Source organism: Micropterus salmoides, unplaced genomic scaffold (assembly GCF_014851395.1).
Source record: "Micropterus salmoides isolate LMB-PRFRI ecotype aquatic unplaced genomic scaffold, ASM1485139v1 Ms_hic_scaffold_9, whole genome shotgun sequence".
Lineage (NCBI taxonomy): Eukaryota > Metazoa > Chordata > Actinopteri > Centrarchiformes > Centrarchidae > Micropterus > Micropterus salmoides.
Genome location: NW_024044681.1, coordinates 17,206,214 through 17,230,679, shown reverse-complemented (window position 1 = coordinate 17,230,679; position 24,466 = coordinate 17,206,214). Strand labels below are relative to the sequence as shown.

Here is a 24,466-nt window from a genome sequence, read left to right as displayed (position 1 = left end):
CTACATGCCTATCTCTCCATTTACATATCTCTTTTATTAAATACTGTAATAAGAATCAAATAGCCATATTATGAACTCTGGCAGCTCATCAACATCAGGAGCAACTTTGTAATCTGACAAAGAAAACTGTGCCAGCAAATCTTGGACTTATTTCATTTAAGCAATTTGTTAAAATCTCTTTCTGTAAACATTTTATGTGAAAAAAGGCTATTAATTTATCACATTTAAAATTTAGGAGGCAACTACTATTTCCTATAGAGAAATGGATTATAACCATTTATTTCATGTATACAAATGTACAGAACTTATTTATATAATAATATTTAATACATATACATATATGTATAAATACATATATATTGGCCTATATATATATATATATATATATATATATATATATATTGTATTTGCCAGGTTGACGTTGTGCAAGATTTAACCAAACAAAAGAAGGAGGTGCTGGAATTATTTGTAACAACCATGTCATCTGTTCACCTGGACATCTCCATCGTGTCCTTGGTGAGATAGACGATCCAGTAGACCAGGTTGAAGGCGCCAAACGAAAGGGGGAAGAGGATGCGGGAGTATTTGTCGATGATGCTGGTGCCAGTGAGAACATTGTTGGCCGGTACTGCTGAACCCTGTTGCAGGAAGGCTTGGGCATTGACAGGTGGGTTAGGAAATGTTTTGGCAGGGCGGTCAAACAGCTGGGCAGAGTTCATCCTCTTCTTCAGCACACTACTGGTATCCACCTTTGAGAGGCAAAGAGGAAAGATATAGAATCTGTAAGAGGAAATTCACATTAAAGAGAATATTGCATGATGTTATAAGAAGGTATTAATAATTAATTGGTGCTGTGCTGTTGTACCCAGAGACTCATATAATTACCATATATTATGTTCTAAGAATGTTAATACTATAGAAGAAACTGATTCTGCATGTAACAGGACAACATTTTACAATAGCGAAGTGGAGGAATCTTATAACATCAACACATTACACACATAATTAAAAACTGAAGCAAAATGAAAGAAAAATAATAATAAAGATTTAACTGTTAGTGCCATATTTGCACAGCTGTGAGTGCATGTGGGGAATGTGCATGTGTCTGCAAAAAACTATCTAGAATACCAATGAGTACCACAGTAATTAAGCTCAAAGGAAATCAATGATGTTTTGTTTTCAGTTTGATGGATTTCAATCAACCCCTTCCATGAAGACTGATGCAGTTGTGGAAAGCAAACAAAACATATTAAACAGAAGAGGCTCACAGTATATTGACACATGGTTATCTCTATGCCTCATCAGCTTTCAGTAAACCAGTGTGATCTCAGCACATGCTCGCTGCTCCAATAGTTGTAAATCAGCTACAGTATGTGCACAGAGAGAAAGGCAGAGTACATCTGGGAAATGGGTCAAGGAACACGGTGTTGCTTATACGAAGAGTCACAGAGAGTGTGGGAGAGACTGAAAGAGACAACCATCCTTTTTTTTAAACCAAAGAAAACAGTATACATTTTTGTATCAACTAGAAGTAATATTGAAACAGTCACTTCTTGATGGATCAAGGTAATTGTGGTATACCTAACAGTAGCTTCATTCAATTATTATGGAAATGAGCATTATGGACAATTACAGAGAAACATGATTATCAAATGTTTGAATGTTGTTTTATGAAAACCTTATGATTGAATGAGTGTATACTTTATAGGGTCATAAATGTTTACAAATTTTGTCACGATTTGTGACAATTTTTAAACTGATTTAGTTTGCTACCACATACCACAGTAGCTATAGAGTTTGAATGGAAGTAAACTTTGGAAGTAAACTCTCTATAGTTCACTTACCGGTCCAGCCTGAAGCTGTTGAGCTTACTTCTGGGTGGTGATGGTGCAGTGGATAAGACACATGCCTTTGGTGTGAGAGACCCAGGTTTGAATCCACTGTGAGAGACAAATGTGTCCCAGAGCAAGACACTCAACCCCTAGTTGCTCCAGAGGCGTGCAACCTCTGACACATATAGCAATTGTAAGTCGCTTTGGATAAAAGCGTCAGCTAAATTAATAAATGTAAATGTATTTAGTTCACAGTGGATGTTTTTCCAGACTACTGTCTTAGAGCAAAAGCTAAACTTGCAAGATTTAGGATGGATTTGTGAGGCCACAGGATTACATGCTCCTCTACAGTTTGAAAAACTATTAAACTGTTACAATCCTCTGTCTGAGAGGAACCCTTCCGAAAAGTACATTGTGGTGATTTATATTTAAATTATATAATTATGTTGTAGTAGTGTGACTTTTTTCCTGATGCTTGTTGTATGGCAGCTGTCATGTTGAACCATTTTGTTATTCCAATTCTGTATTGTCTGACATCAGGAGCATAACCATGGAATCTTGTCCAAAAGAAAACAAAAAAGATCCATATACAGAATAGATTTTTTGTCCGAACTGAAGGTCTCCTTTCTTTGGTCTGAAATAAATACATTATAACTTCGTTAAAAAAAACTCATCTGTGGTATAGCACTGATAGTTGCCAAGTACAAAGTGTGACAAACTGAGAGGAAGACAGAGAGAGGGAGAGAGAAAGAGAAAGAAAGATGCTGCACTATGATCAAATATTTTACAAATCCTTCAATTCTCTCCAGGCTTCATTAGTGTGAGACATTTCTTCAAGGGACTGCAATCTATAGTAAAACAATCGTATCACTCTTGACAGTGAGTTAAAATTTAATGGGGCGCTGTGAAAGATGTAGAGGTAGATGACAGGATAAAAAACAATAGGATTTGTAAAACCCTATAGCAACATGGCAGAGGGGAAGGTCTGAGAGAGGGAGTGGGTCCTGGTGATCTAACAACAACAACTATGCTTACTCATCTCTCGATTACAATGTGTGGCCCTATCTGTGAGTTAAGTATGCTTCCTACTGACAGAATTACTTCTAATTTGTAACTTCAAGGTTAATTACAGATTGAGGATTTGTTCACAAACAGCAATTTGGTCTTGAAGGTCTCTTTGTTTTCGTTGTAACTGGTTGGTGTCCAAAATGTCAGCTACCTGTTGCTATAATGGCAAAAGATCATGCAATAAGAACACATTGCCAGTGTGTTGTGTGTGCATGGTGTACTGTACGTGCAGCTAATCTGATACGCAAGCTATTTTTAATAATGACAACAGGCTTGCTTGGCTTCTTCCTGGTCAAATCCCAGAGGGATCAGCTCCTCTCCTCTTTATCCACCGCTCTAGATTTCAACACAACACAACCACAGGGAGGAAGGGCAGCAACTGATAGATGTATGGATGTTCTTTGTGTGTGGGTTTTTATGTAAACAGGTGAGTGGGAGATAGTGTGTTTACGTGTGTTTCATAGTATATGTGTAAGTGTGTTTTTGTGTGTGACATAATGTTAATGTTACTGTGTGCTACCAACATGGCATGTAAGTAAGTGCTGGGAGGTTCATCTATGTGGATGTTGAGTATATACACTTGAGGCGGTGGAGATGGATATGTGTATGTAAATGTACTTTTAATATTATTGTATCAGAAGCATTGCAGTATGTATCCAGGATACATCATCTATAACATTTTGTTGTCTGTTTTCCATTGTTTAGGTACAGAAAGTAAGGGAATAACAACAAACAAATACATGGTTTAGGGTTAAGAATGCATGCATGCATCATCATTTCACAAATGATGTAACCCTATCTAGGGTGATTCAGCATTTCCACAGACTGAGCCCCTCCACACACACCTTTTCATTGCCAGGGCCAGGGCACACCAAAATGTTAAATTTAAACTTTTCGCATCATTCTGGACAGAATAATGACATCTGATCTCGAAAATACCTTGAACATGTTACCCCTGCTGGTGAACAGGTAAAAAGTTGTTCTCCACAGGGAGTGCTGTGTGACCTGAGGTCATGGATGAGGCAACTGAAAGCAATATGAATGTATTCTATCTGTAGTGCATCATTACTAATCTAGTCATACACATAAATCAAAACTTTTTAGACGTGTATGAAAATTAAAGAAATCATGTGGAATTTTTGATCACTAGCAGTGTTACGGAGCAATGTTTGATGAGCATTTCCACATTTTATTTTTGACTTGTTCAATGTGTCAAACAAATGAGGACACGTGTATAATCGCATGAGCACATGGCTGACACAATGCACTTTCCTGCTGACTGCAGAGGTCAGTAATGCAAATGTGAAGTGCACGTAAGCTCCTTCTCTTTTTTCCCCTCCCACGACTATTTTATTTTCTGTTAATTTCCAGCACCACATACTGCACCACCTGCTCACACACACCACTGACAATGCATGCAGCACCCCTTAGACACACTAATAAACACCCTCATCCCCTTTTTGCTTACAGATGTATATTTGATTTATTAAATTAAGCATGTATCGTATGTCTTGGGGTTTCCATTCTTGTTATGGCTTTACCTGACAATCATAACAGGTTGTTGTAGTGTTTTAAATCGTGACAACTGTTCCCATTCCCAATGATACACCATTTTTCCCCTTTTCTCTGTATAATAAAGAGTCTTCCCTCCTACATATTTGTTGAAAGCAGTCATTTTCCATGATGCATCCCTCCCACTCTCTCTTTCCTTCAGTGTAACTCTCTCACACACATGCACAACACAAACCACAGTGGTTTCTCACATCCATCTCTCCATCTTGCTCCACAGAAATGGACTGGGCCAGCTTTCTCAGCCCCCACTCCGCTTCATTGTGGTGGCTGCCCTCCTTCTTGTGAGCCTGCAGTGATCTACTGGATATTCCCTTAATCTATGGCTCTTACATAATCTGCAGCAACATCGTTCACAGAGCCACTGGCTGTCTCGTCGTGTCACTCTCTGTGGTTATCACACAGTTACAGGGCAGAATAGAGGACTGGGCGAGAGGGATGGGTGGATGATAGATACACTGAAGATGGATGGATGCATAAGACTTAGAGTGATGAGTGAAATGTATGGATGTGGGGGGTAGAATTTGCTGCAGATTACGTGTGTGCGTATATACATGCCTTTATATGTGTTTGAGTATGTGCTGTAGATTATGTGTGGACCTGTGTTCTTGTGTGGGACTGCGAGGACAAGTGTGGATAAAGTGGAGATTGTGGTGTTTCAATCTTGTTGATGTGGACAGCACATTCAAACAAAAAGGAGAGGGAGAGAGGCAAAAGAGGGATGAATGGTCAAGAGGGGTATGTGTGTCTGTGTGTGTGTGTGTGCACAAGAGAGAGAGGAGGAGAGTGTGTGTCAAGAGAGAATAAAGGGTTCACATGAAGAGCACAGCAGGGGGCTGCAGCAAAAGATGGCTAATGTTACAGGGGGTGGATGTACGGGTGAGATGTAAGCAAGTGTATGATTTTCTCTGGGTTGAGGCAGAGCATGAAAGCGAGAGTGCATACAGTCTTAATTGTTTACATTGACCATGCAAATCTGCAAATGGGTGAACAGAAGAGAAGTTCAAGAAATAACTTCAGAGCAATTCAGAAAGAAAAAATAATTATACACTACTGATAGGAAACTAATGTAAACTACCTAAACCAGGCAGAAACGCAATTTCATAAAATGTTCTCCTGAGTAATTAGAGTTATGTGGATGTAGAATCACTGAAACAGCTTGCAATGACCTTCACCACACTTACCAGTAGTGTACAACCAGTCGGTAATTAGAGCCACAAAACATTTGAAAAACACCTTCAACACTTCAGTACATAACGGAGCGAAGAAAACAAACCGCACAGCAAAATAACCTACTACCAATCCCTCAACAGACACATTCAACTGGCAGAAAGTCTAAAAATAAAAAGTGTAAACAACAATGAATCAGAGACTGAAAGAGGTGGCTCCACGAATGGATGAAAGCCATCAGAGAAACTTAACTGTAACCACTGCCACCTAAACATTGAAACACACTTATTCTGTGTGTGTCCACAAGAGATAAATATTAGACACATTTTGTAAAAGCTATTCCAGGATTCATGACCTTGCATGATGATGAAAAAATACTTCATTTTCTGTTGCAGGACTCAGAAGCTGCCACAAGCAAGACTGACGGATAACAAGTAACCTGTCAACATGCATCTGTCTATAACAACATTATATGTATAATGTATTAATTTAAGACATATGGAGCTTGTGACACAAATGTACAGTCAGACTGTATGTATGCTTGTACAGAAGATATGTAATGATTTTCTTTAATGTTATTATATAAATAAGTTCTGTACATTTGTATACATGAAATAAATGGTTATAACCCATTTCTCTATAGGAAATAGTAGTTGCCTCCTAAATGTGATAGATGAATAGCCTTTTTTTCACATAAAGAGATTTTAACAAATTGCTTAAATGAAATAAGACCAAGATTTGCTGACACAGTTTTCTTTGTCAGATTACAAAGTTGCTCCTGATGTTCAGCATCTTTTTCTTTACGATTTACTTTATGCTTTTACAACACAGATGTGTTTACATGGCATGTCAATAAAGCTAAATGAAACTGAAAACAAGTAGAACATTGAAATCTTTATAAGAAGGCAAAGAGCGGAGAGTTGATTTGGACAGAAAGAGAGACAACCTGAACATAACAGACATGAGGAGGAGACAGAGACAAGCTTAGCAAGAGACTAGAACAGAGCAAGTCAAACCAGAAAGATGAAAGGCATGGTGATTATGAAAGAGAAAAATATAGAGAGAGGATAATGACAGAAAGCATACGTGTAAACATTTAGAATAGTACCCAACCTCAGTACTGCAGACCATACTAGCTCTGGGTTAACCCTTTGCACCCAAATTATGTATATTGCCATAAAAACCACACCCCATCTTCTCTGAGTCATAACTCAAAGTGGAATGAAGTTAGGGCTGGGCGATATGGCCAAAAACATTATCACGATAAAACCATTTCATATCATTCGATATCAATAATTATCACGATAAATGTCAAATCATTATTTCCTTCAAGATTTTTGCTCCTGAGTGACAATTGAAGAAACCAGATGGTTAATTGTGGTTAAATTTTCTTTATGGTCAGAATGTGACAAACACTTGATACCAAACAGTGGATCACTTCACAAATCTGAGTCAGAACATTCAAAACTATTATCTTTTTCAACAAATATGATTAGTTAATCTTTTTCAGGCCTCTTTTTTCAACAAAATAAATATTTTAATAGAAAAATTAGGTGATAATTTGTTTGTGATTCAAATGAATTAAAGCAAATATTTATTGACTATATTTACATTTATTATATTGATATTGAGGAAAATTATATTGCGATAATTATCATTATTGTTTTATTCCCCAGCCCTAAATGAAGTTATACACAAACTGCTTGAATCTGTATACCCATGGACGCAGTGTATACAGGAACTGCTTTTAGGGAGTGTATGGTCAGTGATATCACTGACCATACATTGCTGAGTTACAAAAATTGGACGCTTTTCTAATTTAGACATTTTATGTCAGTAAATTATATTGAAATATAACATAGACAAATATATTTTATTATATATCGAAAGTTCAATAAAGGTTCAGAAAACGAGTGCTGACTTTATAGCAACCAACTGGAATTAAATGCCCTGTGGAGAGTTATGTTATTTAGCTGCTCAGTTTCGATTTATGATAAAAAAGACAGAAACACACGTCAGTGGAGTGGTTTGATGAAGAGATGTAGAGGCGTGTAATGAGGCCAAGTGAAGCTTTTTTCCTTTCCTGCGAGTGCAGCATCGACTCTGATCACCATTTATCACAGCAGCTCAGCGCAATTTGTAAGGTCTGTATCTGTACACAACACCAGAAAAACTACTGCTGAGTGTAACCTACAAGTATAAGACTAGTTGGAAGTGATTGTGTGTCTGTGGTTGTGAGGTTAATCCATTGTAATGACACAATTTCATAAATCTTCTAAACAACAGTATTACATTTTGTCCTAAAAGCATGTTATAGTTAACTGATGCATAGTTACAGCCTATGTTAACTTAAAGGGGCTATATGTAGTTTTTCAATGAAATTATTCTTTACTAAAATTTTCATTGCCTTATTGTCTATGGGCTCAAAACTCACTTAGAGATGAAGTCTGTTTTTTCTGTTGCTTGCATCAGCCACTATTCTGGTATAAATGTGAGGACAACGGGTCGGATGTAGCCCTGTGCGCGCCCCAGAGCCTCTCTCACACTTCAGCGACAACACCGCAGCTAATGACATGCTGTCCATTAACACCATAAAACAACCAGCTCCCAGCACAACACAGACTCCACGTAAGGAAAAATAACATGTAACAATAAAGGTTTATGTGCTGAAGCCCATTACATCAAACAGATTCAGATGATGTTGAGTAAAAACACAGTGAACATCCAAAAAGCTGGAGGAACACGGAGTGGGTTATGTTAGCTAGCCGGCTAGCACCGAACAGTTGCTACCGTTATCCAGTGCAAAGTTGTATTACTTTCCACATTACTTCACCAACTAACGCGACCCATGTTACTATCCTGTATACCATCGTATTATGTCAAAGTGTTGATTTAGCCTACAAGAAAGGATGTAACGGTAAAAAGCAAATGTGGATCGATTTGTTTACTAGGCTATAGCATAGTGATGCAGGCAGGAGCAGCCAGCTAATGCTACATTAGCTCAGACCTGCCGCTGTTTGTTTTGTAACATTTAATTTGGATTTATTGTGGTTTTACCGATACTCAGGTACACAGCTTCTCCACCGTCTCAGTCCCTGTAACTAACGTGACCCACATAATATACAATACTGTAAAAGCATGGATTAGTTCAACCTCAAGCTGATAAAAATATTACTGTAACGTTGCAATGGAAGTTTACCTGGGTTTCCAGCATGGTGTGTGAAGCTGTCTCCCTGTCCCTTGTCTCCCTTGTCTACTGAGTCTATAGCCGCCGTCACACTACCTTTTTTCTGGGAGTATTGTGCCAATATGCGGCTCGCTGCGTTGAATGAAAGGCACAGAGCTGGTGTTGATCTGCCTCTGAGCAGGGAGCGTTGAAGTAACAGAGCCTGAACATGCCTGTGTGAAAAGCTACAGCCTGCATACCGGTATTTCTGCGTTTATTGCAGGATTTCTGTATGCTGTTGTGTTTTGGGTTATGCTCACTCATGAGTTCAAGCAAGCACGCGTACGAGCACACACCTGGTTGCAATCTTAACACCATTAAGATTAGCTAGTGGTTGCTGAAAACTCCATACTTATCTTATAATCTTGACATGTGTGGTATACGTTTTAGCTTGCTTAGCTAGCACTAATTAGCAGATTTTCAGGAGTGAGACCACACTTGAAGTCACTCCTAGCATTTCCATAAATACCCACACAACCCATCTCCCTTAACGTGAATTATTACAAGCAATTTAATCCATCCACTTACCTCTTTGAGAAAGTGTCAGTATCTTGCTATCCCCATCAGACGATAAATTAAACAGCAGGGGCACATAGGGTCCCCGGGCACCCCGATGCTAGTGCCCCCAGTTGTACACCTCTAGCAACCACAGCAGCCTTTTTTTCACCAACCACCTGCCAAAAGATTCCTCAAAGGGCACCTTTACCCGAAAGGGAGAGATCATCCACCTGCTCCAGAGAGCTTACCCTCAACGAGTTCACGTACACCTTTCCTCCGTTCGCAGTTTCCGGCAAGAAATGGAGTGAAGAAATTACATGGTTCTACCAAAAATTCACACTGTTACCAAAGCACAGCTTGCTTCAGCAGTTCAATTAGGACACATAACGGGGCATACTTGACCATGAAATTAATGCCGCTCCTTTGCTGCCCATGCAACCCTTCCATGCACAAAACAGCGGGTCTTTCCAGGTTCCTCGAGTTTCTAGGAGTTATTCTTTTAATAATCTTTTTCACATTTCAATCTCATTCGAAAGCTTAACCAATTCAGCCTTCAGATCTCCAATTCCTTCTCGGCCCACACTCCACCAAATGCCAAATTCTTTCCGTCCAAGGCCCCCTCAGGTTTGCCCCGTACATTCTTCCCCTCGGGTGAGCTTTTATCTCTGACTTGCTATCAGTCGGCTCTTCCATTCCATCTTACTGAACAATTAAGCCATGTCAAACTCTATCTTGGGCTCATTCCTTGCCAGCCTGATCTGGTTCAACTTCTACCACAAACAGCTGTCACACCCCACAATAGCAATTGAACTGCTGCCACTTATTCTGCAGGTTGTTGGGGTTCTGTAGGTGAAGATGGTCCGCAGCAGAATGGTCCCCGAAATTCTACAATCAACAGCATAGCACCCTCTCGTATTACAGGCCAGCTTCTACTTGTACCTTCCGGTCATTCGATCTCGTCACCACGTCTTGTTTCATCAGCTATGGTGGCTATAAAACACACTCCATCCATTTTAGTGTACTAGCTTAACTTCCAATTATCATGCTCAGCCTCTAACCATTCTCAGATAACCCTGATTATTTGTTTCTTAGACGTCTTCAATGCCAAGAGCTGAAGACCCCGTTGCCTTCCTCTCACAGCAGACTTGCTGTCTGTCTGCACCTGCAACATCTGCTGCTGGTTACAGCATCCCTCACTTGTTTCAGACCTTAGAAGCTATGTTCACACTTGGTCTCTTTGGTTTCACTTTGCTGTATCTCCCCTTTGCTTTGGCCTTGGGCTAATTAGCAGAGTTTCAGGAGAGGGACCACACATCAATCAAGTCACTCTGGGTATTTCTATAAATACCCACACAACCCATCTCCTCTTCTTCATTCTCGCATTCTGCACCTCTCTCCCCCCCCCACCCCTTTCTCTGTCAGGTCTCCTCATGTACTTCTTCCTCTCCATAGGGTTATAGGGTGGTCCGTCATGCCCGGGTGCTACAGCGGATTTCCCTATTGTTGCTTCCCCACAATGTTTTGTGATATGCCCATTCAGCAACTGCAAGCCTTGTACATCTTTCTGTTTTGTTCATAAGTAAATCATTAAATAATATCCGTTGATTCTGTGGTCCTTGCTAGTGAAAGCAAGACCATAGTAGCAAGAAAACATCCACATCAAAACCATCTATTAATGTCATATTGTACGATACAGTTTGTATTGTCATTGGTTGCACTACAGATCCGTTTTGAGAAACATTGTGAGTTCAAGTCCAAGAGCTTTCTCTACAGTAGAAAGCCACGCCAATATTTGCTCTTGTTTTTCTTCTTTTTAAATTGCAAATTTTCAGTGGCATCTTTGTGTTTCTATGACACTAACATGATTGACAAGACCCCCTGGTCAGCTCTACTTCTTTGTCTCATGTTGAACTGAGGAAAAGACTGGATGCCACAGTAAATAATTATTGCCTCTTGAGTCAGAAGTGGTATTACAACACAGAACAGACCAAGGCTAGCAGGTTAGCGTGCTAATTTCAGTAGATATCTCTGGATCACAACACTTAGTTTTTGACCTTACATGATAACAGTTCCTTCTTCTCATTCTGTTGATGAGGTTAGTTCATTTTTAAATGTTTTTAACACTGTACCTTAAACATACAAGAACTATCTTAATCAGTGCCACACAGGGAGGTTTACAAATTTTAAAATATTAAAAAAAGGCACTGGTAGTCTCAGACTCAGGGAAGAAAAAGTTGGATCTGTACATCCCTAGTTGTTGCAAACGTGTTTCCATTCTACCTGCCATCCTCAGACTGATCAATACCTTACATCAAATATGGATGGATAAAACCCAGATGTCAAAAACCAAAAAGAAGAAACTGAGTTTACTCTTTACAGCAACCTGTAAATATTTGAGTCCTGCCATCTTCATATGCCTTTACACAGGTTAAAACTGGAGTCAGAACAGATTTGTCAATGTATGTAAACACAACAAGTGGGAAACAGTGGGGCAGACTTACTGAGGAAACCTCTCCATCGTTCCCCGTGGCTGCAGGCGGAGCAGCAGCTGCTGCCTCCTGAGCCGCTGCCTTCATAGCTGCTGCCTTCCGCATCTCCCGGTTGGCCTGCATTGTGGAGAAGTAGTTGACAGCCGCAAACTCGATCAGGGCAGAGAAGACGAAGGCAAAGCAAACGGCGATGAACCAGTCCATGGCTGTGGCGTAAGAAACTTTGGGGAGGGAATGCCGGGCGCTGATACTGAGTGTTGTCATGGTCAAGACAGTGGTGATACCTGCGTACAAGGAAGAGAGGTTAGGAATGTGATGTTCTTGATTTACTATCTTACAGTGCTATGATATGGTCTTTATTCTTGTATTTTGGTGTACTGTAGCAGTATATCAGGTATTGTTAAAAAATTATGATACTAGTACCAAAACCAATACCCTTAAAGGAAATACAATACCAAGAGAGTAATTAAATCAATACCTTGCATAAAATTCCGCCTGTTGAAGCCTTAATAGTTGATTGGTATTATTATTTTTATTGTTGTATAAAAATATTGGAAAACTGTATCCAATCCCCATCCTAATTAGGTCATCCATATCATCAGAGGAAGGACCAGGAAAAGAAAGCCTGCACATCCAGCCGATCACACCAACTACATCTGATATAAGCAGCTGGAGGCTCTCTGAGTAAAATCAGCTGATGCGCTGCTGCAGCACAAAAGTCTTAAATTGATATGATGGAATGCAGTGAATTGCAAATAAAAATGTACAGAACAGGGTTACAGGATATTACGTAGATAATAAAACCAACAGAAAGCCAAGCTTGTGGTGATAAACTTGACGAATATGCCTGAGACCGCAGTCGATGCTAAGTAAGGCTTAAAAGCTCCGTGCAGGCACATAAGCTAATAAAAAAGAGGCAGTGTTACATACAACCAGTGATTTTTCCCGATTACATGGCTTATTTTGGTCAATACTTTAAAGGTATCGAGTACCAACACCCAGCACTAATATCAAGTGAATCTTTATTTTCTTAAAGTAATAATTAGACATTTTGTGAAATATTTGCTTTATTGCAGAACATTAGATAATAAGATCAATACCACTGTCATGTCTGTGCATTCAGTATGGATGTACAGCCAGGAGGCTGAGATTTGGATAAAAACTGGAAGCACGAAAAAAAATTTGACCCTGTCCCTTTCCAAATTCAAAAATATGCCTGTCTACTAATGCCTACTAACACATTATATGCATATATCTCTTGCTTACAGTCTTAATGCTAATCTTAGCTACGCCCCCCTCACTCTAGCTTCATTCTAGTGGTTCTTTCTTTGTGACTCTTGTTCTCTGATGGGAGACAAATATCAAAGTCCTTTGTATATGATCGTTACTGTTTCGGGATATTAAGTTAAACATGCCACAATCCTGCACAAAAGAAGACAGCATATATAACAATTGGATGGAAATTGGTTATTCACCATGAACTTTGCTCACAGTGTTTTAAATAGTGATGTTCCAGATAAGAATGAAAGTGCCTGAAGAAGGATGATGAATGTGTGTGTATGTAGGTTATGTCTTTTTTGTGTCTGTTTCTGAGAAACTGTCACATGACTCACTGTCTGGGAATGTTTGTCAATGAATAACATTGCAGAGGTTTGATTATTAGAGGCCATTGTCTTCAGCTTGATTTGGACACACAAACACCCCATGCATGCAAACACACACACACACATACACAAACAAATGTAATGTAACACTATATATTAGAAAGCAACTTAAGGATAAATAGCTACCATCCAGCCTGTCATTTGAATTAATTGTGTTTTTTACTCCAAATCCATAAATCAAATCTATCAGGTCTTCTCACAGAAGCTATTTTATCATTTAAGTGGCAACCTACACTGCAGAATCTCTTTGGAAATTGCCATCTCAACTTCCTTAGTAAAATATACCATCTGGCAAATAACGTCTGTGATCACTTCAGCATTGCAGAGAAGTTAGTTAGTTAGTTAGTTGCAGAGTATTGGTTTATTCCTTACGCCAGTTAACTGAAAAGACACTTTTGGGAAATTGTGAAAAAAAATGTGCAGTGCGTGATATTGAAATCTTACTTATGATGTGTCAATGCCAGTTATATTTTCAAGTCTGCTCTTTCTCTGGAATACTATGGCACGCACAGCATAAATAAACTAAAAGTAATTATATGATTTATAGGTAATGGAGAAAAGTGGAAAAAGTAACTTGATACCCTGCATTAAAATCAATTGTTGATCCTTTCTAAATTTAAACATACATGTATCCATGAACAGAATGAAACACATAGCAAAAACTGGAATCACTTAAATGGGATGATTTCAAAATATTTGTGTTTGGTGTAAAAGAACGTCTTGGGTTACGTATGTAACCCTTGTTCCCCGAGAAGGGGAACGAGACACTGCGTAGGTGACGACACTATGGGAACGCCTCTGGGCTTAGCAGGGCTGAATCATGAATGAAACTACTCCAATTCTATTGGTGTTGCTAAAACGGTAGCATGTGATGGCATAACTGGATGCGTATATAAGCACGCCGGCACACAGGACACATTAGCTCTTTACTATGAAGCAAGGCACTCCAGGCGGGGTGAGGTGTGGCGGACCGACGCAGTGTCTCGTTCCCCTTCTCGGGGAACAAGGGTTACATACGTATCCCTCATCCTCCGGGCTCCACGGAGGAAGTGCACGACCAGTGGAAGCCTCCCCAAGGGCCCATCACACAGAGGGGCATGGAACGCTGCAACGGTAGCCACATACACCTTGAGCGTGGACGGGGAAAGTCTATGGGGCCGAACCTTTCGCATAATAACTACACCACCTCGGGGTGGAGTCTCCATTCCCCCGGCCTCAGCCCCTGTCTCGACAGCAGGTCTGCTCCCTGATTCTGGGTCCCAGGGACGTACATCGCTCTGAGCGACAGCAGTCTCTGCTGGGACCACAGGAGGATCTGACAGGCGCGAGCGCAGACCCCCCTGGTGATTCAAATAGGCCACCACTGCCGTATTGTCGGTTCTAACAAGGACGTGGTGACCGCGGAGAGCGGGCAGAAAACTCCTCATAGCTCTGAATACCGCCAACATTTCCAGGCAATTTATGTGCCAAGAGAAATGATGCTCCTGCCAGGAACCTCTCGCAAAGCGGCCGTCCATGACCGCGCCCCATCCCGTGAGTGAGGCGTCTGTCGAAATAATTGTTCGGCAATTATTTCACTCCCACCACGGGACTTTGGGACAGGAACCAAGATTTCCTCCATACAGACAGGGGACGAAGGCACCAGCTCGTAACCTGTATCAGATGGAGCGGATTTCCCCTCGGGGAGAATCCCTTGGATTTTAGCCACCACTGCAGGGCTCTCATGTGCAGTAGTCCAGAAAGTATTATACTGGACGCTGCTGCCATGAGACCCAACACCCTCTGAAAGTGTTTTACAGTGATGGCGCGGCCTAACTGCACTCTGGTCACTGAGGACAAAATGGACTCGACGCGTGCGGGAGACAGGTGGGCCCGCATCGTTGTTGAGTCCCACACCACCCCTAGGAACGTAGTCCGTTGGGCGGGCATCAGCACGCTCTTCTTCACGTTGAGCCGCAGCCCCAAACACTGAAGGTGGGTGAGGACGACATCTCGATGCCGTACCGCTAACTCTCGAGACTGGGCCAGAATGAGCCAGTCCCTGAATCTCCTACATAGGTTCAAGGACCGTGGTAGTGGGGCCCCCTACTCGAAACCCCAGGACCTCTTCCCCCGGGCCTGTCGCGACTGAATGAAGGTCAGCTCAGATTCGTTGTCTCGGGGGGCTGTGGGCAAGAGTGCCGCTTCGCAACCCAGGTTGGTTGAGGGGGACCACGGGAAGCAACGCTTCGCTTCTGGCTGTGGCGGTAGGAGCTAGACGGGGACTGAGCTTGTCTCTCCTCGGCCGTTGCCGTCCTGGACCCAGACCGGCGGGGGAGATACTGCTGACGGCAGTGTCTACTGCCTCACCAAACAGGCCAGTAGTCGTGAGGGGCGCATCGAGGAGGAAAGCCTTTTCCTTTTGTTGGATGCCCGAGAGGTTGAGCCATAAATGGTGCTCAGTAGCCACCAATGCTGCCATGGAGCGGCCAATGGAACGGGCCGTTTCCTTGGTGACACGAAGCTCTAAATCCGTAGCTCTACGGAGCTCGGTTAAGTCCTCCTCAGAGGGGCCTCCCCCTTGGTCACAGTCTTTGAGCAGATCGGCCTGGTGTGCCTGCAGGATGGCCATAGTGTGCAGGCTTGCACCAGCTCGACCCGCCGCCATTGTAAGCCTTGCCCACCAGGGGCAGATGTCGCCCGACATGGCTTGGTGGGCAGCACCGGCGTCTTGAGGGATGACGCGAGGGTGGGAGAAAGGTAGCTCTCTAACGTCTCCTCAACCCGAGGCATCGCTCTGTAGCCGTGCTGCTTAATGTCTGCCACGTTGCTGTAATCCAGCAGAGGGGAAGTAGTCAGTCGTGCAGAAAAGGGTCTATTCCAAGATTTACACAACTCATTGTGTAAATCAGGAAAAAAATGGCAGGGGGCGGCGCGTGGTGCTGCAGAAAACGCTCATTCAGTTTACTGCCGGCCTGCTCCTGCACCGCCTGTAGCCAATCAATGCTTAGCTTGGTCGCAGCCCTCGTCACCACCTCCAATAACTCATCGTAGTTGGGCGAAGACTGATGACGTCAGCCCGGCTCCCGGTAGTCCTCCTTCATGATGCTAAGCACATCTATCTCCTCGGAGCCAGACTGTGCAAGCCTCTCCGGACTCATACCTTGGTTGGGAGAAGCCGAAAAACGGGCTCCCGATCGGGGAAGAGGGGAGGGGGAGTCAGCAGAGGAGGACCGGGAAAAGGCCTCAGCTGTCTCGATGCCCTCGGAGATATCGCGCTGTGATCCTCAGGACCGCAGCCGCTGCAACGCCTCAGCGACCGCGGGGCCTGAGCCACGGGGAGAGCGCATCCGACCATCCACCGAAAAGAGAGCCGCACGAGACCTCAGCACCCTCGCAATGGCCGCAGGCAGCCCCTTCGAGAGCTGCCTGGGCGTGCGACATCCCTAGGCAGGAAACACACATTTCATGAGTATCCCCAGCCGTGATGAAGCGCGGACAAGGAAAAACACACTGTCGGAACTGTTTACCAGACATGATCTCTTCTGCTTCGTCAGGAACTTCCAGGTAAGACGATCTTCCAATAGTGGAGTTTTCAAACATGCTCAGATTGCCTGCTGAATAGAAAAAAGCTAATGTGTCCTGTGTGCCAGCGTGCTTATATACGCCTCCAGTTACGCCGTCACATGCTACCGTTTTAGCAACACCAATAGAATTGGAGTAGTTTCATTCATGATTCAGCCCTGCCACGCCCAGAGGCGTTCCCATAGTGTCGTCATCGACGCAGTTCGAGTTCCCTCGAAGGGGAACATGATTAACAGTACAACACATTTGTAACATTATGCACACGCTTTTTATAGTATAAAATGGCCAGCATTTAATGTTATTTCATGTAACAAAATGATGAAAATTGCCAATGAAATGTAATGTGTACACAATTGATTATATTTTACACATGACAGCAGCTCTGTTTAATGGCATATAACTAGAATGTCAGGCCATGTGGCATTTCAGCTGAGTAAGAATTGCCAAAAAGTCACTTCAGTGGATGCTAATCTGTCCATAAGCACACAAGCCAGTGCCCGTGGACTACAATATAAAACACCAAATATTTGTAAACATTCTTGTGAAAGCCATCCAGTAAAATGACCAGAAACAAGTCACAAAGCGTTTTCTAATATTTGTTTATCTCCCAATACGTATCTCACAATACAAGCTACGGGTGGGATGATGGGAAAGATAAACAGATGGAAGAATGGATGTGTGGATAGAAGATAAAAGATGAAAAAAAATATATGTATCAATGGATAGGTGAAGAGAGTGAAAGCAACACAGTTTTTCCACATCTTTCTCAGCCCAAGTAAGACTGCACTACGCTTTTTAAAGTCTGTCAAATGTTTTTCTGGCCATGCTTCCAGATTTAAGCATAGACTGCAAGGATCCCTTTGAGCACAGCTTCAAAGTATAGAAGACTTAGAAAAACACTGTGTAGATCTAAGGCTATTTCTAACTTGTCTTGGATAAATGACAGTTTGAAAGTAGTTTGGACCGCACAAAATAACAAAAATAATAATAACAAAGCTGTCAAGCTAACAGTAAAAAACTGTGCAATTTTGCCTCTAGAAAATCACTGGAAAAGTCGTGCCCAGGTTCCATCCTTATTAAGTCAGAGAAAGATGCTGACAATGAACATCTCTTTTAATGGCCCATTAACAAAGTACATAATCTACTTCACTTTCATCAAGGTAAAGCAAGCAGGGAAAAATGGCCATTGAACACTGCTCTCCATGCTTTTACCAAATGTGTGCTGTAGTTGGGTATATTTCATTAGCAGTATAGGAACTCATGGGGGATATAGTGCCCCTAAAAATGTCTCAAAATCATTTTCTACACACCACTTCAGCGGTGAAAGCTAAGAACTCTCAAATACAGCCTCCTCTGATAGCCAACCAACGCTGAATGTCTCAAGCTCAAGCAAAAGTTAAATGATTGCAAAGGGAAGGAGGGACATGGGAAGAAAGCCTGTCAGGGTAGGAGGGAAAGGAAAAAGAACGAAAAAGAAAGAAATAAAGAGTGTAGGAGGGAGGGGGATGAAGTATAAAGACAGGATAGAAATGAAATGCCTGGGGCATTTATGTGCTTTTATAGGAAAAAAAAGTAAGGTACAAATTAGGCCACACTCAATTAAGTCTTGAGACCTGTGCTCAAGGGACTTTAAGCTCTTAAGAGAGGTTGTTGACGATCCAGCACACAACATACAATGGCTTAATGTACTGTCAGGGTGGAGCACATTCATGTAGCAATTTGTCTTTTCTTCCCCCACATTTTTAACTTCCTCTCTGCCAATATGTGGCATTTGAATTTTTCTATATAACCTCTTCTAAAATGCACAGCGTGCCCTGGGCTCCTTTTTAACAACAGCTAACCCAATACAGAGACTGAGCTGGGTTTTTTTATCCTATACCCAATATTGAGTAAAATGAAAACAGCAGGATGTGTTAGGTTAATGAGTTGCCACAGATGTGCTTTTCCGCATGGGGCCTCAACTTTCACACTAACACTAACGACTGGAATCTATTCTCTGAGGAAGTGTGCAGGCTCGTTGGAGCGCTGGCTCACTTCCAAAGACAAGACTACAGAACCAGAACCTACAAGGGCCATCAGGATTACTCCACTCAGCTGCAGCCTGTTGAAAAAAATGAAACGTAAGGGGAAATTAAATTAAAAAGGACAGGAATTTCTACACACTTTCCCCCTTTTTTCCTCTTTGCTTTGTCTTTGTCTTTTTGCCTATCTCATTCCTCTGAGTCTCTCTCTCTCTCTGTCTTTGTTCAGTGTCTCTCACCCTCTCTGCTCCCGAGGCTAGAGCTTGATGGCAACTGTAGCGTAATGTAATGTGAGCAAGCGGAACCTGTGAGTGCTCGGAAGAGGGCCAAGTAAACATCCTCCCTCTCTCGGCCCTTGCATGACCAATTTGAAAAAGGACATTTATTCCTAATTAATTCAGCTCCACCACAGTGGAGGAGGAATAGAGATAATGAAGAAAGGTTAAAACATACCGTGATAACTGTGTCTGCCTTTATTCTCTTGCAGAAGGTTGTATTTTAAGGACACTATACTGAAAAGTCTGTTTGCAGAGCTTGCCTGCTTAAAATTTGCATTCACACTTGGGTCAAGCAGTGGGTGGTGAGTAGATATATCCAGAAATTTCATTTTAGTTTTTGATACAAAAAATTAAGTGGAGTTTTGAGAGACTTTATATAAACTCTTGCCAACTAAGACTAATCAAAAAGTATAAAACACTACACCATAATGAATGATGCATCAGAGGCACAGCTTTATATTGATGTGATTTACATTTCTCCTCATACTATAGTCATCTTTAAATGATTGCAATCATGCAAAATGAGAAGACAGCTTTTTATTATCTGCGAGACCATTTATTGCAATTTTTGGCAGAGAAAATGAGAATGTTCTTGAGTTCTCTAAACGATTCCATTCCAGCCAGAAAGGAAGTTCAGCATGTGTTTGTCTTTCATTTGCTTTAGTCTGCATAAATGTCCCATTTCACTTGAAAAATTTAAAAACAAGCTTGAAACTTACCAAACACAGTCCGAGCTGGAACTGATTCCTTATTAATCCAGAAAGAGACTTGAGCCAAGATGACAGTCATAATACAGGGAATGTATGTCTGAATTAGGAAGAAGCCCATTTTCCTTTGCAGGTGGAAGTGGACGGTCATGATGACATATTCACCTGACATAGAGTAAAGGCATTTGTGTTTTTACTGGAGGCAAATCAGCAATACATAAACACACAAGTTGGACTGCCAATAGAACATCTGTTCAAAAATGTAAATATTTTTCCCATTTTAAGCAAAGTGATGATGATTACTGTTTACTTTGCTTGCATTTTATAACACAATTGTATCTTTTAAAGATACATTGGGTTAAAATCAAAGTTCTCAATTGCTATATGAGGTGTTTCATAACCCCAGAGAAACCTCATTAAAAACATCATGTCAAAACTAAATTTTCTATATTGAGATATGCAACTCAGAGCTGTGAAGTAGAATCCTGAATGGGATGTAATGGTAACACATATTGCACATTAGACTAGATTCAGAACAGTTTTGAGCACATTTCAAAGAATCTCCGCTCACCTGTGTTGGACTTGAGCCTCTCACTTGACACCGTCTGACCGATGAGGTCGTACTGAAGCAAACTGGATGATTCCTGTGGCACCTCCACAGAGGAAAGGGGACCTTTCTTCCAAGTGTACACAATCTCGCTTATGGGGTATGCATCTAGATAGGATGGATGAAGAGCTTTGTTAAAACTTAGACATCCACCGTTTCACTAAATTGTTCTTTTTAAAAGTTGAGGCCACAAAGTGCACTTTTGACATTTTGAGAAGATAACAGACACAGGAGAAATTATTTTACTGCTTCCTGGTTTCTTCCTCCAAAACTTACCTTTCCACATAAAAAAATAAAAATAAACAAGCAATCAAACAAATAACCCTGAAAAACAAACTTACGTATTACACTGCTTAACAGTGAACACAAACATTTTCCTAGCATACTTGAAAGAAATAAACTTAATGCCACCATCATTCAAAGAGACAGGAGATCTGCTATTGCTGAAATGATGGGAGTTACAGATAACATGTTTTGCAGGCCTGGTTTTCCATACACTTGTTACATATTGAATGAGGAACTACTGGCATAGATTTATTTTACAGTTCCCCAGATGTACTGTATGTAGCATTTCAAATTGAAATCTTTGAATGTATGCTGCCAGACAGTCAGTTACTCAGTGACAGAGAGATCATTTGAGAGTGTCACCATCTGTCAGACCAGTGAGGCTTAACAAAAAACAAACTCACAACTCCCAAACTTCAGCGGGCAGGCATGGCCGTCCATCGGGAAGTTCATCAGTCGCATGGGGCACTCTGCATTTATAGTTAATCTGTCAGAATAGAGAATAGTTGAAATGAGTGTTCTGATTTATGTTTCATATGCTGTTGCTGGCTAAGAAAAAAATACTGTTTTAAGATGGATCCAGTCAGTGTGGTGTCATGCTGTACAATGGCCGACTCACACCTAACTAAAACCAATAAATATTTGATGTAAGGTGGATGAGTGAACTCTGTGATGTGTGTCTGATTTCATATTATACTACAGCAATATATCGTATACTGTTTGAGAGAAAAATTTAACTGTACCTACACCTACACGAGTTAAAGTAATGCTGATCTACTTAAAAACTAATCATTTTGAAAATCTGTTTTTGTGCCATCAGTAACTGATGAGGCATTTTTTTCATGCTACATATCTCTTTTTTGGAACAAAGCTGGAGTCACATTTGTTTGAATTGCTTTCCAGGCCTGTTTTCAGTATCAGATGGCACATATCTTGTTTTTGGAATGGTTTCCAATTCTCTTCATTTCTTTTCATGTCTGTGCATATTCTTGGATGCCTGTTTGTTTGATTTGCTTTCTAGGTCTGTGCTCTATTCCGGTCTTGGCTGGGTTAGGAGCTCACTGTCCAGCACTGTTTACCTCATGGTGTAGAGGATAGTTCCGTTCTGCATGATGCGGAACAGCTTGTTGGGGGTGGTCATGTTGTGAGAGATCGACCTCTTGCCATTCCGGAAGAAGGTGTCCGGCGTCCATATCTTGCTGACCATCAGGTTGTTGAGCCGCAGGATCTCGATAGGGCCCTCGAATTTCAGTCGCTCGTCAATCCATGTCTGACGGAAGAACACGTCCATGGTGTATTCCTGGATGGGGTTTAGTGTGGGTTTAGGATTTATTTACTACTACTACTACCACTCCTACTGCTGGTGCTGCTTCTGCTCCTGCCACTACTATCTCCACTACCCCCGGAGAGAATGGCAGATGGGTTTGTGAGCCATGGTTTCGTTGGACCTGCTGGATAGAGTACTGGCAATGTGATTAGTTGTTTTTTTATATTTTATTTCGGGACTATTCTACTATTGCTGCCAGTACTAATGAAATAAAAACTTTGCCCTTTTTTCTAAATTTAACAAAAATAGTGTATACTGTACTGTACTGTAAAAAACATACTGTAATTACATCAAAATAGCTCTTATATTATATTTCTTTATGACATATATTAAATTCAAAAGAAAATGCACCTCAAACAATACATAAAACATCTATTTTCTTCAATGGTATATAAGTGTATTAATTGATTGATTGCTGATGAATTCTCATTAATGCTCATTAAACATGAATACAGTTTATTTCATCTACAGAGTCAGCATAAAGTCTACAATACAAGTCTAATACAAGTTCATCCTGAGTGCTTTTAGATCAAATGGATGGCCTTGCTTTTACATGCCTCTATAGAACTGCCACCAGCATATCACATGGCAGTTCAAGTAGGCTTTAGATACTGTTTCACTGCATCTAAAGCCTAAAGCCTTAACAGTGTAGAGTACAGCAGACATGCAGTGCTCAGCCTATCCCATGACAGGAGTAGCCAACCTATCCAAACCCAACATCAGTCACATCTCTCTCTCCCTCTCTGGCTGGGGGATTGTCAACCAGATTAAAATCCTAAGCTGCACTAATGACATGCTGCCCAAATGCTTGAATAATGAAGGCTTGGAGATCCATGACTTCAGGCTATATGCATAAAGCTACTGGGGAAACTGCACATATTATCTTTTGTGTTCATATATCGGCATTCACTTTGTTAACAGGTGATGAAACACATGCATGTGTATGACAGCTAGTGACAGCCTGTGTATCCTGTATCAGTGTTTCAGCCATCAGCATGGTTTACATACCATCTCAACATCTGAAACAGGTCCAAAGCTGGTGACAAAGATGTCAGTTTTGACCTCTGTAACTGGACCTACAGCAGAGAGATAAGTAGTTGCTTTGATACAGTCAAAAATAACAACTTTGGGTCAGACATTTTAATGTTGCTTAAAATATATAGCAGTAAAAAAAGCTATTTTTAATGTGTAGCCTATGCACACAGCAAAATGTCCCCTGGAAATACAATTCGTTTAAACAACAAAAAAATGACATGATATTGATTCTAAATTGATTCTCAAACTCAGTTTCTAGTTGTTATCTGGTTGTCATAACTGTATAAAAGAAAAGAAGCTGTAATATTTAGCCATTACATTATATCAACTAAATGAAAATAAGGCACATGCAACTACTACAGAAAAAACTTTATCACCAGAGAGAAGGAGCACCCTTCCAATAATTTATGGAGCTACATCGTTTAAAATACAATGTGACACGGTCATTAGCATACCTCCAAATCCAGGTCGCAGCCTGTTGTCATAGCCATCCAGTAATCTATCCAATATACGCGTGATGTTATCCAAATAGATACTGGTATCACCGTGCTGATTTCCCCAAACACTGCTCGCACTGTAACTAAAGTAGATAATACAATAATGGAAGCGCATTTCAGCAGATAAGAAAACAATTGAAAATACATTGTTTCTCAAAACCACAGTCTTTGGCTGCCGTGCGTAAAAGTCCGAGAACATGTAGAGAGTTGTCATACTCACCAAGACAGAAATAAGGAAGTTAAAAGGAAAGCCATCCCTCGCAAACACCCCACAACTAGAAATCCCTGGTCAACTTTTAAAATCAGCATATTCCATCATTTAAAAGCATGATTAAACGCGGGTCAGGTCTTCTTTTGTTGTGTGAACCGTGCGAGGATATCGCGCCAGTCCAGCACGACTTGACTTCCCCTCTAGTGCGGTTGCGCCCGCCTCAGCCTGAATCGCTCAGTTGGAAAAACCTGAAGAGTTTGAGAGAGTGAAGAGGAGGGACGAGGGGGGCATTAAGATTAACCGAACAACCAAACCTAAAAGAAATACACTCATCACAAGTGCAACTTGGATATTTAGAAAATGTTTCAGTTTGATGGAAATAATGGCGGTTACTGCCTATTTGATTAATGGGAGAAGA

General features: G+C 41.2%; 1 protein-coding gene across 1 annotated transcript in view; it reads right to left on the bottom strand.

The window, feature by feature from the left end:
- gabra6b (gamma-aminobutyric acid type A receptor subunit alpha6b) overlaps positions 1 to 24,466 on the bottom strand; it is a 37,189-nt gene extending 12,723 nt beyond the window's left edge. Inside the window, exons 1-9 of the mRNA XM_038709292.1 lie at positions 24,058 to 24,466; positions 23,796 to 23,920; positions 23,314 to 23,381; positions 22,058 to 22,278; positions 21,383 to 21,465; positions 20,658 to 20,801; positions 20,099 to 20,251; positions 11,865 to 12,136; positions 493 to 749 (exon numbers count right to left, since the gene is read on the bottom strand). Of these exons, the coding sequence (XP_038565220.1) occupies positions 493 to 749; positions 11,865 to 12,136; positions 20,099 to 20,251; positions 20,658 to 20,801; positions 21,383 to 21,465; positions 22,058 to 22,278; positions 23,314 to 23,381; positions 23,796 to 23,920; positions 24,058 to 24,146 (1,412 nt within the window). The 5' untranslated portion in view covers positions 24,147 to 24,466. The remainder of the gene's footprint in view (positions 1 to 492; positions 750 to 11,864; positions 12,137 to 20,098; positions 20,252 to 20,657; positions 20,802 to 21,382; positions 21,466 to 22,057; positions 22,279 to 23,313; positions 23,382 to 23,795; positions 23,921 to 24,057) is intronic.